This window comes from Epargyreus clarus, unplaced genomic scaffold, assembly GCF_041222505.1.
Source record: "Epargyreus clarus isolate Ecla_fem2 unplaced genomic scaffold, WU_Ecla_fem_2.2 ptg000036l, whole genome shotgun sequence".
NCBI lineage: Eukaryota > Metazoa > Arthropoda > Insecta > Lepidoptera > Hesperiidae > Epargyreus > Epargyreus clarus.
The window spans coordinates 47103-61174 of record NW_027332241.1 but is presented as its reverse complement, the minus strand read 5'-3'; the positions used below and the strand labels follow the sequence as shown (position 1 = coordinate 61174).

The 14072-nt window shown below is 43.3% G+C and overlaps 1 protein-coding gene across 1 annotated transcript; it reads right to left on the bottom strand.

The window, feature by feature from the left end:
* Nucleotides 1-309: 309 nt before the first annotated feature.
* Nucleotides 310-10621, bottom strand: LOC140756816 (uncharacterized). The gene is made up of 8 exons (XM_073092350.1): nucleotides 10356-10621; nucleotides 9018-9144; nucleotides 8138-8396; nucleotides 5741-5977; nucleotides 5361-5524; nucleotides 4065-4468; nucleotides 3438-3579; nucleotides 310-2897 (listed from the first exon to the last, which is right to left on the bottom strand). The coding sequence occupies exons 1-8, from the start codon at nucleotides 10445-10447 to the stop codon at nucleotides 1506-1508; spliced, it is 2817 nt and encodes a 938-aa protein (XP_072948451.1). The 5' UTR covers nucleotides 10448-10621; the 3' UTR covers nucleotides 310-1505.
* Between the last annotated feature and the right edge of the window lie 3451 nt (nucleotides 10622-14072).

Genomic DNA, 14072 nt, shown 5'->3' with positions numbered 1-14072 from the left:
AATATGTACTAAACCAACATTTATTTCAGTTATTTTTTACTTTGTAGTGACATAGAAGTCGGTTGTATTTTTTTAGTTAAAAATATTTTCTTCTTTATTTTCCCTGAATTCGAGATTACTCGAATGCTAGAGTTCAAAATACCATGATTTGTCAATGAACAGTAAAAAATATATGCCTCGTTTCCAAGATAAATTAGTTTAGTTTTATAAAAGTATGACATGATCTTTTTGATACGTTACTCTGTTGCGCCGTGAAAGAAAGGAAAAGCAGAAAGCAATCAAAATATGTTTAATTTATATACACATTTCTACTTAGATTTTAATATATTTTAGTTTTTATTGTTAATAAATATGACTTTTGTAATACATATCTCATTTAATCGGTACAGACGACAGAAATGGTTCGATGAAGAACATTGTTTAAAGAATATTGTTTAGTTATTATAAAGTAAATACATATTTCACACATTTTAGGGAGGTTAGTTAGGGTCATTTCCTAATCTATGGAGATTTCAAAACAACAACGTAGTAATACTTAATTTTCGCGCACAATCACTATTATTCTCAAGACTGGTTACACTTTCCTGTTAGGATTGATTATTAATTTATTCATCTGAGACTTTTTACGTGTACTGCGCGACTTCCCGCTACTCGTCAAGAGATGGCGCTGCTGAATCACGCTATCGAAGTTTTCTACACATCTTCCATATATACAAGTTCCAAACTGAGACTGTCGGAGCACGGCATCTCCCTGGGCATGATCACCTAGCCTGGCGGGAGATCTCCCTTTGCCAAAGTACAAAAATCATAGAACTTTCGTTATCGTCACCGAACGCATTTAATCAAAGATTACAGTTTAAATTGGTCATTAGCACTTTTTTCTTTCTTGTATTTTTCTCTTTTTTTAATCACTTTTGTAACATTTATATTTTACATCAAATAGTAACAGTCAGCGTCATACCCAGTGGCAGATTGAGGTCGTCGGAGGTCCGGATAGGAAAACTGTACAGAGTCTAGGGGCGGAAAGTTTAGGATTGAAAATAGATGGCCTCAGTTTCAAAAGTTGATTTTATAAAATTACAAATGTCTCATAGACTTATTCGCCGACAATCCATTCCAGCGACATTAATTATTATTTGTTGATAAAAATACACATTTCACTGATTATTTGGTTTTGACGATTTTTTTAAGCTATACACATTACGTAAACACAGATTTCTTATATGCGAAAATTTCAACTACCTAAATTTTCAGTTCGAAAGGGTTAAGAATTGTGTTTGGGGGCCCCCAGGACCGGGGTTGTCCGCCCCTTCGACCCCCCACCCCCCATCACCGTACTAGGGGGCCAAACAAATGAAAAAAACTGATCACGTATTGTGTATAGGGTATGTTCCCCTACAGTGTTATCTGTATGTTTGGTATTTACATTCTTACACTATTCGCAAGAGCGAAGACTGGAGAGGGTTGGCTGGCCGCCGGGAATGCGGGAGCAGGGGGGAATGCAGTTAGGGGAAGAGCGATGGGGGCGGCGGGGAGAGCGGGCACGGCGGGGAGGGGCGGGGGCGCCGAGAGCGCAACACGGCGTCGCGCACGCGGTCCCACACGAGCGGGTCGTCGGCGTGCGCGTACGTGTTAGTGATTAGATACGCGCGCAGCTCCGGGTCTTCCCTCGCGGCACACAGCACGTCGCCGCGCAGCAGCAGGATCACGCGGTCCAGCGCATGTGCTGCGCGGAACTCCATCCTGCCCCACTTTGATACGAGGAACTCCCGTGACATCACGACGATCGTGCGCTGTGACTCGCTCACCGAGTGGGCGATCTGCTCCGTGATCATCCCGCCGATCTCCCAGTCGCGGTAGTGCACACACAGCCGCAGCGGCCGCCGCCCGCCTTCGAGCTGCGGCACGAGCTCGTCCTGAACGAAGTCGTCGTCACGGTGCGTGAACGACACAAACGCGTCGTATACCTTCTCCAATCCGGCGGGATCCGGAGGTTCTTCAAACAGGAAGTCGAGCACCTCGTACCTGCGGAGCACGAGACGGATCTCGGTGGAGTATCTGAACACGAGTAAGCCGAGCGCGGCCAGCAGCAGCCCGACCGTCGCCAGCGAGCCACCGACCGTGATCGCATTGCGCATCGTGCATAGTTGCGCCGCGGTCGTGCGCATCACACGACGGCCGTCTCGACACACTAGCTTTTCGCCATTCTCCAGCTGTAAAAATCGAAGTTCCAACATCGCGATAGAGTCATAATGGGCGCAGTCACAATCCAATACATTTCCAGAGAGACGAACTGTAGCGTTCGCCTCGAGCAGCGAGATCGGCGCCATCGTTAAGTTGTTGTTGCTAAGATCGACCGTCAGATTGTGGACGGGGCTGAGTGCCCGGGGTGCGACGGTTAGCCCGAGCCCGGAGAGGTCGACGTGGCTGATCTGTGGCGGCAGTGCGGCGAGGTCCTCGGGTACGGTGTGGAGACGCAGGTGCACGACGGTGGCGTTCAGCGGCGCTAGCGGCGGCAGCTCGCTCGGGGCCGCGAGGCAGTCCAGCTCGAGGCGCGCGGCGGCGGGGCGCAGCGCGCAGGCGCAGTGCGCGGGGCAGGGCGGCGTGTCCAGCGCGCAGGTGAGCACGTCGGCCGATACGATGCTCAACCGCTTGCCGGAGAGCGATGCGGGAGTTCCACAGTGAGCATCATCTAAGTAGAAACGTTTCGCAAAATTGGGCTTCTTGAGTGCTATCACAAAATTGTATAAGTTGCAGTCGCAGATGAACGTGTTGTTGATTAGACGGTACGATGCCTTTTTGGAATTTGCCTGGTCATATTCAGCGAGAGAGAACTTCGAGATGTTATTGTAACTCAAATCCACTATCCCATTCCACTTAAACGTTAGATCGGAATCCTGCAATTAAAAATATTAACTTATTTAGCAATCAATCTCTATTCTCGGGTACATTAATAATAAGCCAATTTACCTATAGTGGGATAGCCCATGGTTCTAAATGTACTCCAGCGTCGTTGGGTACTATCGGATTTTGTATATTCAACAGTAGCAAATAGCTAAATAAAGTAGTAAAAAATGTTAATATGATATATTGAAGGTGATATAACCCTTTGTAGGTCGACTCCGGCGGCACCATCGCCACACCTATTTCTGCCTAATAACATCAGTAGTAAGCGCTGATGTGGTCTGGTTTAACGGGTATGGTAAGGGAGACATACTTTGGGGGTGACAGATGGGTGAGGAGAGGGGAGGCGAGAGGTGAGAGATGTTTGTTATTCGGCGGAGATATCATGATTTTAAAAAATTGGAGAAATTAATTTTGGTTGAAAGATTTATTAAAAAAATATCTCTTCTCCTGTTTCTTTTTTGTTATACACTCAAGGAACATTGCGATATATATTTCAAAACAAAATGCGTCTTACTCAGAAGGCGACTTACCGATAACTCCGTAATGGCGTTATGGGAAAGGTCCAAAGTTTTCAACTGCAAGAGGTGCTCGAAGGTCGCCAAGTCCGCTCTCACCAGAGCGTTGTGCGCCAGCAACAGCTGCTCCAAAGACCTTACTGGCACGAATAGATCTCTGCAATGCGATATATATCGATGACACTAAAATGAAGAATGTTAGGCAGGGCCAGCGACTTAAGCGGAGCTCCGCCTAACATTACACGACACACTAAGATCTCTGAATTGAAATGTTTTCCTTACATTATGTCTAAGGGCCTCCGAATTGAGTGCCTTGAGTACCTAGGGGCTCCCGTATACCTTACGACGGCCCTGATCTAGAGCTCGCGCAAAATTGCGGAATGGAACGGCAGAGGATTTTTATGTGACGAATAGAATTATTACGTAACAGTAGAATTATAGCATTGAAATTGGGATGCGGTATATTTTGGTAATTGGTATAAGGATACGATGGATATATTTTGGTGCTTATAACTGAAAACTGACTCCGGAATTGAGAGTTCCAACTTGTAACCACTAGGCTAACTACTTTTATGTACTTATATGTAATGGATGGAAATTTATGGACTAAGAAGGAAAATGTTAGCGGCAGTCGATACTTACGGTTTCAACTGTTTTAGATTGTTTTGAGTTAAGTTAAGCTTATAAAGACTTTCCATTGCCTTGAATATATCGTTCGGCAAGAACTCGATGACATTTTCACTCAGATCGAGCTCGACCAGGTTCGATAACATAGCGAATAGGGTGCGGGGCAACGTGCGCAGGCGGTTCTGTGCGAGATCGAGGTACGACAACCATTTCTGCTCGGCGAGCAGCTCGCCGGGCAGCTCCGTCAGCCGGTTGTCCTTCAGCGACATAATATCGAGCGATAGCGAGCCGCGAACCAGGTCCGCCGGCACCGCCCTCACGCCGCACGATTCTAACGACAAATCGTAGAGCTCGGGGAGTTCCGAGAAAGTACCGACTTCAAGACGAAGCTCTGACATGTTTTCGTTGGTGATCTTTACCTGGAAATTTTACACTAACCTTGTAAAAACTGTCAATAGAAGGAGATGAATAGATAGCTATTTGATGACGGACGTTCGGGATGGAGCTGAAGTTGCTCCATTCCGAACTGAGATAATCTGAACACGGTCAGACGTCGGGACGCGGACGAATACTATTTGGGTACCCGTGGTCCCGACAAAAAGAGGCGGAGGAGCAACTTGGGGTTTTAGCAGGAGTGACATGCCCTTTCCGCTGCCTCCACATCTGAGAGGAACCCATGCAGGGTCTCCTCATGTAAAAAGGGTATGACAGGTCGTAAATATTATACTTGCGTTTCTCGTGCCCCGCAATGAGCGGACAGAGGAATCCAGCGGAATTTGAATCGATAACAAGCATCAATCATTAACAAGCAAAAATAAAAAACAGTGATAGCCTAGTGGTTAAGAAACTCGGCTTCTCGATTGAGGAGTCCGAGGTTCAAATCCCAGGCACGCACCTTTGATTTTTTAAAGTTATGTGCGTATTAGAAATTAATTATCACTTGCTAAGCGGTGAAGGAAAACATCGTGAGGAAACCTCCATACCTGAGAGATTTATAACAAATATATATCTCAAAGGTATGTGAAGTCTACCAATACGCACTTGGCCAACGCGGTGGACTATGGACTAATCCTTCTCATTACGAGAGGAGACCCGTGCCCTGCAGTGGGACAGTAATGGGTTGATGATGATGATGACATCATCATCTTGATGACATCAACAAGCATCATATATTTATGCCTTCCGCTCCCTCGGGCGGAAAGGGTTCCATGAAGATTTCTCCGCGTAAAAAATGGTCAGTGTAGATACATCGTTTTCATAATAAAATATTTTAATTTGCATTTTTAAGGCGATCGTAGGCGAGGAGCTCACGGTTGACAGCATCTTCAGGTGTCGCAACGCCTCGCGGGGTAACAACTGCAGGTGTGGGTCCGACACTTCTAGGCTCGTTAACCGTGGCGTCGGGCGCAGCAACATTGGAGGCAGCGACTTCAATGCGTTGGTTTTCAGATATAGATCGAACAAGCCGGTCAAATCTGCCAAAAATAATATAGTTAAGTAATATTTCATAATTCATGATAAGTAAAATAAATCCGTACAAACATTGTCTACAACATTCTCAACATTTAAATAACATTTATGAAACAGATATTCTCAGAAATGTTTACTATTTATATGTATATGTACTTCTATATATAGCGTAAAACACAAATTACGTGAAATCATAAAGTTACGAGTAACTATGTATGTACTTATGAATGCTTCCTCATTTATATGTTTGATTGTGTGTCCTCCCAGGATAAGTTTTTCAAGGTTTGGCAATCCACTGAACGCTCCTGCGGGGACTTCGACCAGGCCAGTTAAGTTCAGCGTGGACAGATGTTCTAGCGCAGGTGACCAGCGCTCCTCCAACGTCCTGTTCGTGCTGAGCCTCGCCAGCGGCGGCAGAACACCGAACGCAGCGTGCGGCGCGACGGTTCCGTTCTCAGCTGCACAAATATTGAAAGATTTCGATAAAAAGATTTTTAGAAATGACTAAGTCACGCTACATCTGTAAGGTTTATCAACGTCCTATATTTTGTTATTAATACAAATAATCCGCGAATCACGCAAATAATACTTAGTAGGTTTTGTTAATTTTTAGGGTTCCGTGCCCAAAGGGTTAAAATGGAACTCTGTTACTAAGCCTCCGCTGTCTTTTGATGTCTGTCTGTTATATGTCACAGGGCTCTATCTCTTGAACCGTAATCAACTCATTCTTGAAATTTATATAGCGTATACAGGGTGAATTTTTCAAATAGGCCTTCAAGGCCAAATCCGAAACTATAGATTAGCGAATAATGCTGAAATGAGTTACGAGGCCGATTTTGATAAAAATTAAAACTGCATTATTAGTTTATTAAAATATCTTTTACCCTAGCCGGAAATTGAACCTTTGGCTTTTCCTTTAGTTTATTAGCAACATTATCAGATAATGAAATAATATTGAGGGTGTATTTTTTTTTCAAAATGAACTCGTCCGATGCCCGTTTGGGATTTGGCCCTGAAGTCCGGTTTGAAATATTCACCCTGCATGTAACGGTGACCTCTATAACAAAAATACTAAAAATAAAAAAATAAATAATTACAGGTCACCATATAAGAAACCGCTATTATTCGGCGTTTTTAGCTTTACCTATTAATTAAACAGTAATAGGTAAGACGTTAAGTTTATCCAAATACATTTTCATATATCTATGGCTGCTGTGGTAATATATACAAAAAATAAATGAAACTCTCGTGATACGAAATCTGTATTCGAGTGTGAGAGTTCGACTTTCACTTGTACAGATCAATTAAAAAGGTCCCGATAGTTAATCATTTAATCATTTTTTTGTCATCGATATTCAGTCACATAGTCATTACAGGTCTTACAATATATACATTAGTATCATATTCAGCTATATTAATTTAATAGCATGCAAATATTACAATTCAAACAATTTCAATATAATTAAATACAATTAATTCACAAAGATTCAACATTGCATTATATATTATTACTATATTAAACGTTAACTAATTTATATTAAATGTCATAAATTCATGAATGTCATAAAAGTTATGTTGTAATAAGAATTTTTTAAGTTTTAATTTAAATTTTTGCGGTATATTTTTAAAAGTATCAGGCAGTCTATTATAATTTTTTATACACATGCTGTATGCGTTATTTAGGAGCAGGGATGTACGTGGTGGTATAGGAAAAACCAGTCTGTCAGGTTTCCTTGTATTTTTTGGATAAATTTCCTTGGCTGTTCTAAAAGTATTTTTATGCCTTGTTTAAGTGAACTGCAGGTCAACACGACTGTCCCTGTAGTTCCGGGAGCAGAATAGGGCTACGGTATCCCCTGCCTGTCGTAAGAGGCGACTAAAAGGGGGCTTCAGGGGTTGCGGGCGGCAAGAGTGGGAGCTCGAACCGCCCGGCTAGCGACCCCGTGATGGACGGCGGTATGTGTGGTCGCATTCCGTCGTATACACCAGACGGTGTGGTGACACAAACTCACCTGGGCGGAGCCCGACGGGGCAGTGCGCTGATAGGACTCCGGTCGCGTTCCTTTGGAGAAACCGGAGTCCTCTACGCAGTGCCGGGGACGGCCACCGGGGGGGGGGCTTTTAGTGCGGTAAAAGTCTCACATAACCCCGTGTCGCTCCCACGGCACCGGGTACCTTTTGAAGGTTCCCGGGACCTCGAGAAAAAAAAAGGTCAACACGACTATGTCCCTCTAGTTCCGGTACTAGAACAGGGCGGGAAAGAGGCGATTGAAATGGAGCTTTCGGGGTTACGGACGGCAAGAGTGGGAGCTCGAACCGGCCGGCCAGTCACCCCGAGATGGACGGCTGTATGTGTGGTCGCATACCGTCATGCACACCAGACGGTGTGGTGAGCGTCAAGCTCACCTGGGAGGAACCCAACGGTGCAACGCGCCAAGAAGACTCCGGTTGCGTTCCGTTGGAGATCCCGGAGTTCTCTACGCAGCGCCGAGGACGGACGCCGGGGTGATTTTAGTGCGGTAAGAATCCCACATAACCCCGTGCCGCTCCCACGGCGTCGGGTACCTTTTAAAGGTTGCCCCCTCGTTAACAAAAAAAAAAAGGTCAACACGACTTACCTTTGGGCGAGATAACCAGTGACTTGAGCTTAAGGCCCTCGAGGTGTTCGGGGCGCAGTTCGGGCACGTCTTCCAGCAGCAGGGTGTCGATGACGACCCCGTCCGACGTGCGTATGCAGCTCAGCGGCTCGTGCAGTGCACAGCGTCGCACTGTCAGATCCAGCAACGTGCCCACACTAAACCCGTACTCTCGCAGCTTCGCGGTCACCGTGTTCAACTCGCGGCACAGGAACCGTCCCGTGCGGCCACTAGCGTCCCGCTGTATCAAATAAAATCAAAATTAATGTTTATTTATTTATTCGTAAAAGTCCATCGAGCAATTTCGGCCCTTGGCGTGTAAAAATCAGAAGACACAATTTACTTTCTGGATGCCCAACGGGCTTTGTGTGAAAATAAATCCAATTTAGTGGCATCGCAGCTCTTGTCCCTCGGCTGCCATATTGAAAAAGGAATGCAAATACTTTTCATGCTTTATCGAGCAAATTATTCGTCACACAAAAATTAAACCATCTACAATATTTGGTTTCTTTCAATAGATTAACAGGGAGCAATTTTTTTTAAACTTTTATTTTTAGATCTACGTCTCTCTAAATATAAAGATCTACGTCTCTATTCTCTATTAGACTATATCTACAAGAGCCACAGCTGTATCTGAAGTTGGCCAAATATGCGTCGTTACCATGAGGACTAAGCTGGAATGCCTCGAAAAAGCATATCTCTCTTACCACACCCTTCAAACCAGAATACAGCAGCGCTTAACACTGTTGTTATAGGCAGAAATAGATGGCGGTGGTGCCGTGGAATCGAATCACAGAGGGCTCTGGGTCTACCACCCTCAAAGTGGTGCAACCTCATTCTCCGTAGCCGTGCCATAACGCACCTCGCACTCGATGTCGAAGGAAAATTTGTTGTCGGAGGTGATGGTGAGGCGGCCGGCAGGCAGCGAGCAGCGCAAGCGCGTCTCCTCCACCGACGACTCGTTCACGCATCCGACCTTCGCCAGCTCGCTGAGGATCAACAGCTCAGTAGAGGTGATACGTATATACTGGAATAGGTTTTTGACTGGACGCGTAAAGACTTCTTCCGTGTTCACCACGCAAACGCGTCTTGAGTATTTAGGCGTCTCGCCTAGTTGCGGGTTTGTGACTCGCACACTCGCAAGCTCGGTCGGTCGGTTCCACTGACATTCGCGGGAACTCGGAGAAGTTCGGTTCGCGGCACTTGATGTTTGTAAGTTGATTTATTTGTTATGCATTTTTAAACCTCATTCAGTGTTTTGTGATCAAGTAAATTGTGAAATATTAATTTAAGTTGTAAATAATTACGTATATATACATATCTGACTTTTAATTGAGTCAAGTTTTTAATACGATTTAATTTATAATATTTTAAAACGAAAACGTTTATGAACTTTGCTTAATAGACGTTAATAATTAAAAAATCGTAATAATACTCCATTACTAGATCTCTATGTTAGTAGTATACATACGCTACTTATGGAAACGTCATTAAACTAGAGACGCCTAAATACTCGTGGACCTAGTTTTTGGAATAAGTCTTTAGGCGGACGCGTACTTCCAAGACTCAGTACGCATTTTACCTAGTATATCTTTACAGCACAGTTACTAGTATATCTTTACAGTACTTTAGTTATTAGTGGCGGAAAATACTAGTGAAGTAACACACAAGTATTACTAAGGTTCCGCTATCTGTCCGTCTGTCACAGGGCTCTGTCTCAAACCGTAACAGGTAGATACTAATTGTTATAGAGATACATAATGGTGGACGCTATAACAACAAATACTAAAAATAGAAAAGTTTGAAAACAATTGGGGTCACCGTATAAGAAATCGCTATATTTCGGCGTTTTTCGCTTTCTCCATTAAATCGCAATAGATAAACAGTTTAAATTTCCAGAACGCATTTACTCCATGGTTGCAATGATATCAAAGATTAAAAAAATAAAAATTGTTAAAGGCCAATTATTTCATAATTTAGAAGTAAGAAACGCACATGCAATCCCGGTGGATGGCCATGATAAATTACCATTGCCGGCCCTTTGGTAAATCATTATCATCTTCAGTTGAATCGACCCATTAGTATCCTTCACTGTACCTACGACACTATACGTATGACTTACGAATTCGACTTACGCGGTTATCACTCAGACCCATCTCTCGCGTAAGTATGGGGTGTTATTGTACTGCAACAATCTTACCGATGTTGGGTTTGCTCGGTGACCGCCTGCCCCAGCGTGATCGCTTGCAGCGCGCCCAGCGCCAGCGCCAGCGTCGGCAGCCAACACCGCATGTTGCTGTCGCTGCCACTCCGGTTTGCTTCACGTCGCTTCACTCTACTTCACTTCGCGTCTTACCTCTCCTCTCTGGTCAGCACTGTATGTCCGTTTATACTAAGGAATAATTCTAAAGTGCATGTCCAACGATAACCTCGCGATAATAATTTTGTATACACAAATAATGAGGTCATTACATGACGCCCATGCGGACTTTTTAGGCAACATTTACCTGTTGACTATACCTATTTATGATATAAGGAAAATTATTTTGATGCAAATTACTTGCATACTGCACCAGGACTCAGTACTTCAAGGTCATTATTTAACGGACTTAGATTTTCTTAGAAACCTTATTTTATATTTGCAAGCAGTAAACATCAAATTGCTGTGGTTCAGGTCTGTAGTGTCCCGACGTCATTCAGGTTACTTGAAGACTGGAAGGTCATATTTTCATCATTATGTCACTACAAAGTATAGCTTTGAAACCACTTTGAACCCGTTTATAAATATCTAGATACTCAATGTTCATTTTAAGTTTCATGAGAATTGGGTGGGCAGAAGGTAGGGTCGCGATGAGAAGATCCACCCCATAACTCAAAGTTCTAATCGTCAGATCATAACCATGTCAAGGTAGGAAAATACCACAGTGAAACACCCGTTTAAAATGAAGAAGCAAAGAAAATTGAAATTGGTTACGAAATATTCGAGTTATAAAATCTTCGAATATTTGCAAATTTACACAAAATGGGATCCTCTTTTAAACTAGCTGATGTTTTTTGAATCATGTCCATCATCTCGGCATCGCGAAAAAATCGCTAAACATACATATTATTATGAAGAAAAAATTATACATACGCGACGAAGATAGATAACCTCTCTTCATTTGGGGAGTCAGTTAAAAAACAAGAAACATTAAATATTTAGAGTTATAGAGTTTATCGAGAGAAAGCATTCAATAGTTCTAATATTTACTTTATTGGTATTCAATTTTATTTTTTACCACCCTAACCCCTTCCTTACAGTATTATCTGTAGTTTTTTACATTATTGTTACACTATTAGCGGGAGTGATGACTGGAGAGGGTTGGATGAGCGCCGGAAATGTGGGAGCAAGGGGGAGTGCGGTCAGGGAGAGCTGTGGAGTCGCGGGAAGAGCTGGGGGGCGGGGGCACCGCGAGCGCAGCACGGCGTCGCGCACGCGGTCCCACACAAGCGGGTCGTCGGCGTGCACGTACGTCTTCGTGGTTAGATACGCGCGCAGCTCCGGGTCTTCCCTCGCGGCACACAGCACGTCGCCGCGCAGCAGCAGGATCACGCGGTCCAGCGCATGTGCTGTGCGGAACTCCATCCTGCCCCACTATGATTCGAGGAACTCCCGCGACATCACAACAATCGTGCGCAGCGACTCGCTCACCGAGTGGGCGATCTGCTCCGTGATCATCCCGCCGATCTCCCAGTCGCGGTAGTGCACACACAGCCGCAGCGGCCGCCGCCCGCCCTCGAGCTGCGGCACGAGCTCGAATGAATCCGGCGGGATCCGGAGGTTCTTCAAACAGGAAGTCGAGCACCTCGTACCTGCGGAGCACAAGACGGATCTCGGTGCAGTATCTGAACACGAGTAAGCCGAGCGCGGCCAGCAGCAGCCCGACCGTCGCCAGCGAGCCACCGACCGTGATCGCATTGCGCATCGTACACAGTTGCGCCGCGGTCGTGCGCATCACACGACGGCCGTCTCGACACCGTAGTTTTTCGCCGTTCTCCAGCTGTAAAAAACGAAGTTCCAACATCGCGATAAGGTCATAATGGGCGCAGTCACAATCCAATAAACTTGTTGGTTGGTTGGTTGGTTGGTTGGTTGGTTGGTTGGTTGGTTGGTTGGTTGGTTGGGTTGGTTAGGTTTTTTTTTTTTTTTTTTTTTTTTGTTAATCTTTTCTATCAGCGCGGAGCCCTCGCTACTGTATACGGGCGACTCGTTACTGTTATGCTTTTAACATATATCAGATCTCTGTTTTAATTATAATTTTGATTATTGATATATTATTGTCATATATTAATATATATATATATATATATGCTAAACTAATCAATTGCTTATATTTCAGAGAATGTACAATTGGGATTACCAGGAATCAAATTGCGTAAGTATGACGTTTTAATTATAGTGTTTTTTTATTTATTAATTTTTTTTTTTTTTTTTTTTTTTTTTTTTTTTTTTTTTTTTTTTTTTTTTTTTTTTTTTTTAATATAAACTAAATATATATTCTTTACAGAACGTCCTTGTTAAATTCTTTTAATGTTTGAACTATTTTGTTTACATGATTCAAATAGGTTTTAGTGCACTTTTCATTATCTATTAATTCGGAGATATTATATGGGTTGCATTTGTCTTCCATTTCACATGTAAAAATATGTTCATTCCTTGTTAAATAATACTTTGGACATTCTTCCAGAAGATGCTGAATAGTCTGCGGCGTTTCTGAGTTACATGGGCATAGATCGGATGATTTTATTTTAAACTTGTGTAAATATGCTAAATGATATCCGTGGCCTGTTAATATCTGAGTCAATTCGAACGATGGAGTTACTGTTTCAAATAATTTATGTATTGTTTCCAGGTTTTGGCAGACTTTGCGCGTGTGTTCACCTTGAGCGCCTGAATTGAAAATTTCATTAGATTTTGTTTTATTTATGGTTTTTATATTGTGTTTCAGATAACTGAGCGGGAATTTCGTGTAATCAAATGCTTTATGTGCCTCAGCTGCTGCTTTGGCAGCTTTGTCTGCTTCTTCATTACCCTCAATGCCTGCATGTGCTTTAACCCATATAATTATTATTTTACCATTGTTGTTTTTTATAGTTTTAATATTTTTGTGTATGTTCACTACGGCTTCATTGGTGCTGTCCTTATTCATAATTTCATTTAAACTTGAAAGAGAATCAGATAGAATAACTATATTGTATATATTTTTAGTGATTGCCCAAGTGCATGCACTCCGAATCGCTAGTAGTTCAGCCTGATAAACGGAGCAGCTGCCATGTAGCTTGAATTTTTTAATTATCTTTCTACCATTAGGTGTGTAAGCTACAAATGCTGCTCCAACTTTATTCTCAGTGTGTTTACTTCCGTCTGTGTATATACAAGTGCTGTCAGGAGTGCAGAATTTGTTGATTTCAGTTTGGTTGGTAGCTTGTTCAAACTCGATGAATACTCTGTCCGCAGGGTGTAAAAGTTCCCGACTGTTTACAGGTCTTTCCATTGTGATGTCCTCAGGAAGCAGAGGTGTTGTGCCAGAGGCTTTTGCTATTTCTAGTGCAGCGATTTCGTCAACCTTCAGATGTAGCGGAGTGAGTCTGGCTAAAGCAATAGCTGCTGTTGCTGATACTGTTCTAAAGCCTCGTATTATCTTTATCGCGAAACTCCTCTGCAACGACCGCAATTGGTGTTTAACAGTTTCATATCTGGTCGCCGATCCCCATACCCCTGCAGCGTATGTGATGATTGGTTCTATGACCTGTTTGTATATTATTCTGATGTTTTCAGGTTGTGCTCCCCACGTCGGTCGAACATATTTTGCCAACTTTTTGTAAATTAATGTTGATTTATTGATTACGTACTTTACATGCTTTATAAATTTCAAAT

Coding starts and splice junctions, on each gene's coding strand:
- LOC140756816 (XM_073092350.1), bottom strand. CDS start 10,447: ATGCGGTGTTGGCTGCCGACGCTGGCGCTGGCGCTGGGCGCGCTGCAA. Junction 5,978..8,137: donor ACTGGTTATCTCGCCCAAAG/GTAAGTCGTGTT, acceptor ATATTTGTGCAG/CTGAGAACGGAACCGTCGCG. Junction 5,525..5,740: donor AAATGAGGAAGCATTCATAA/GTACATACATAG, acceptor TATTTTTGGCAG/ATTTGACCGGCTTGTTCGAT.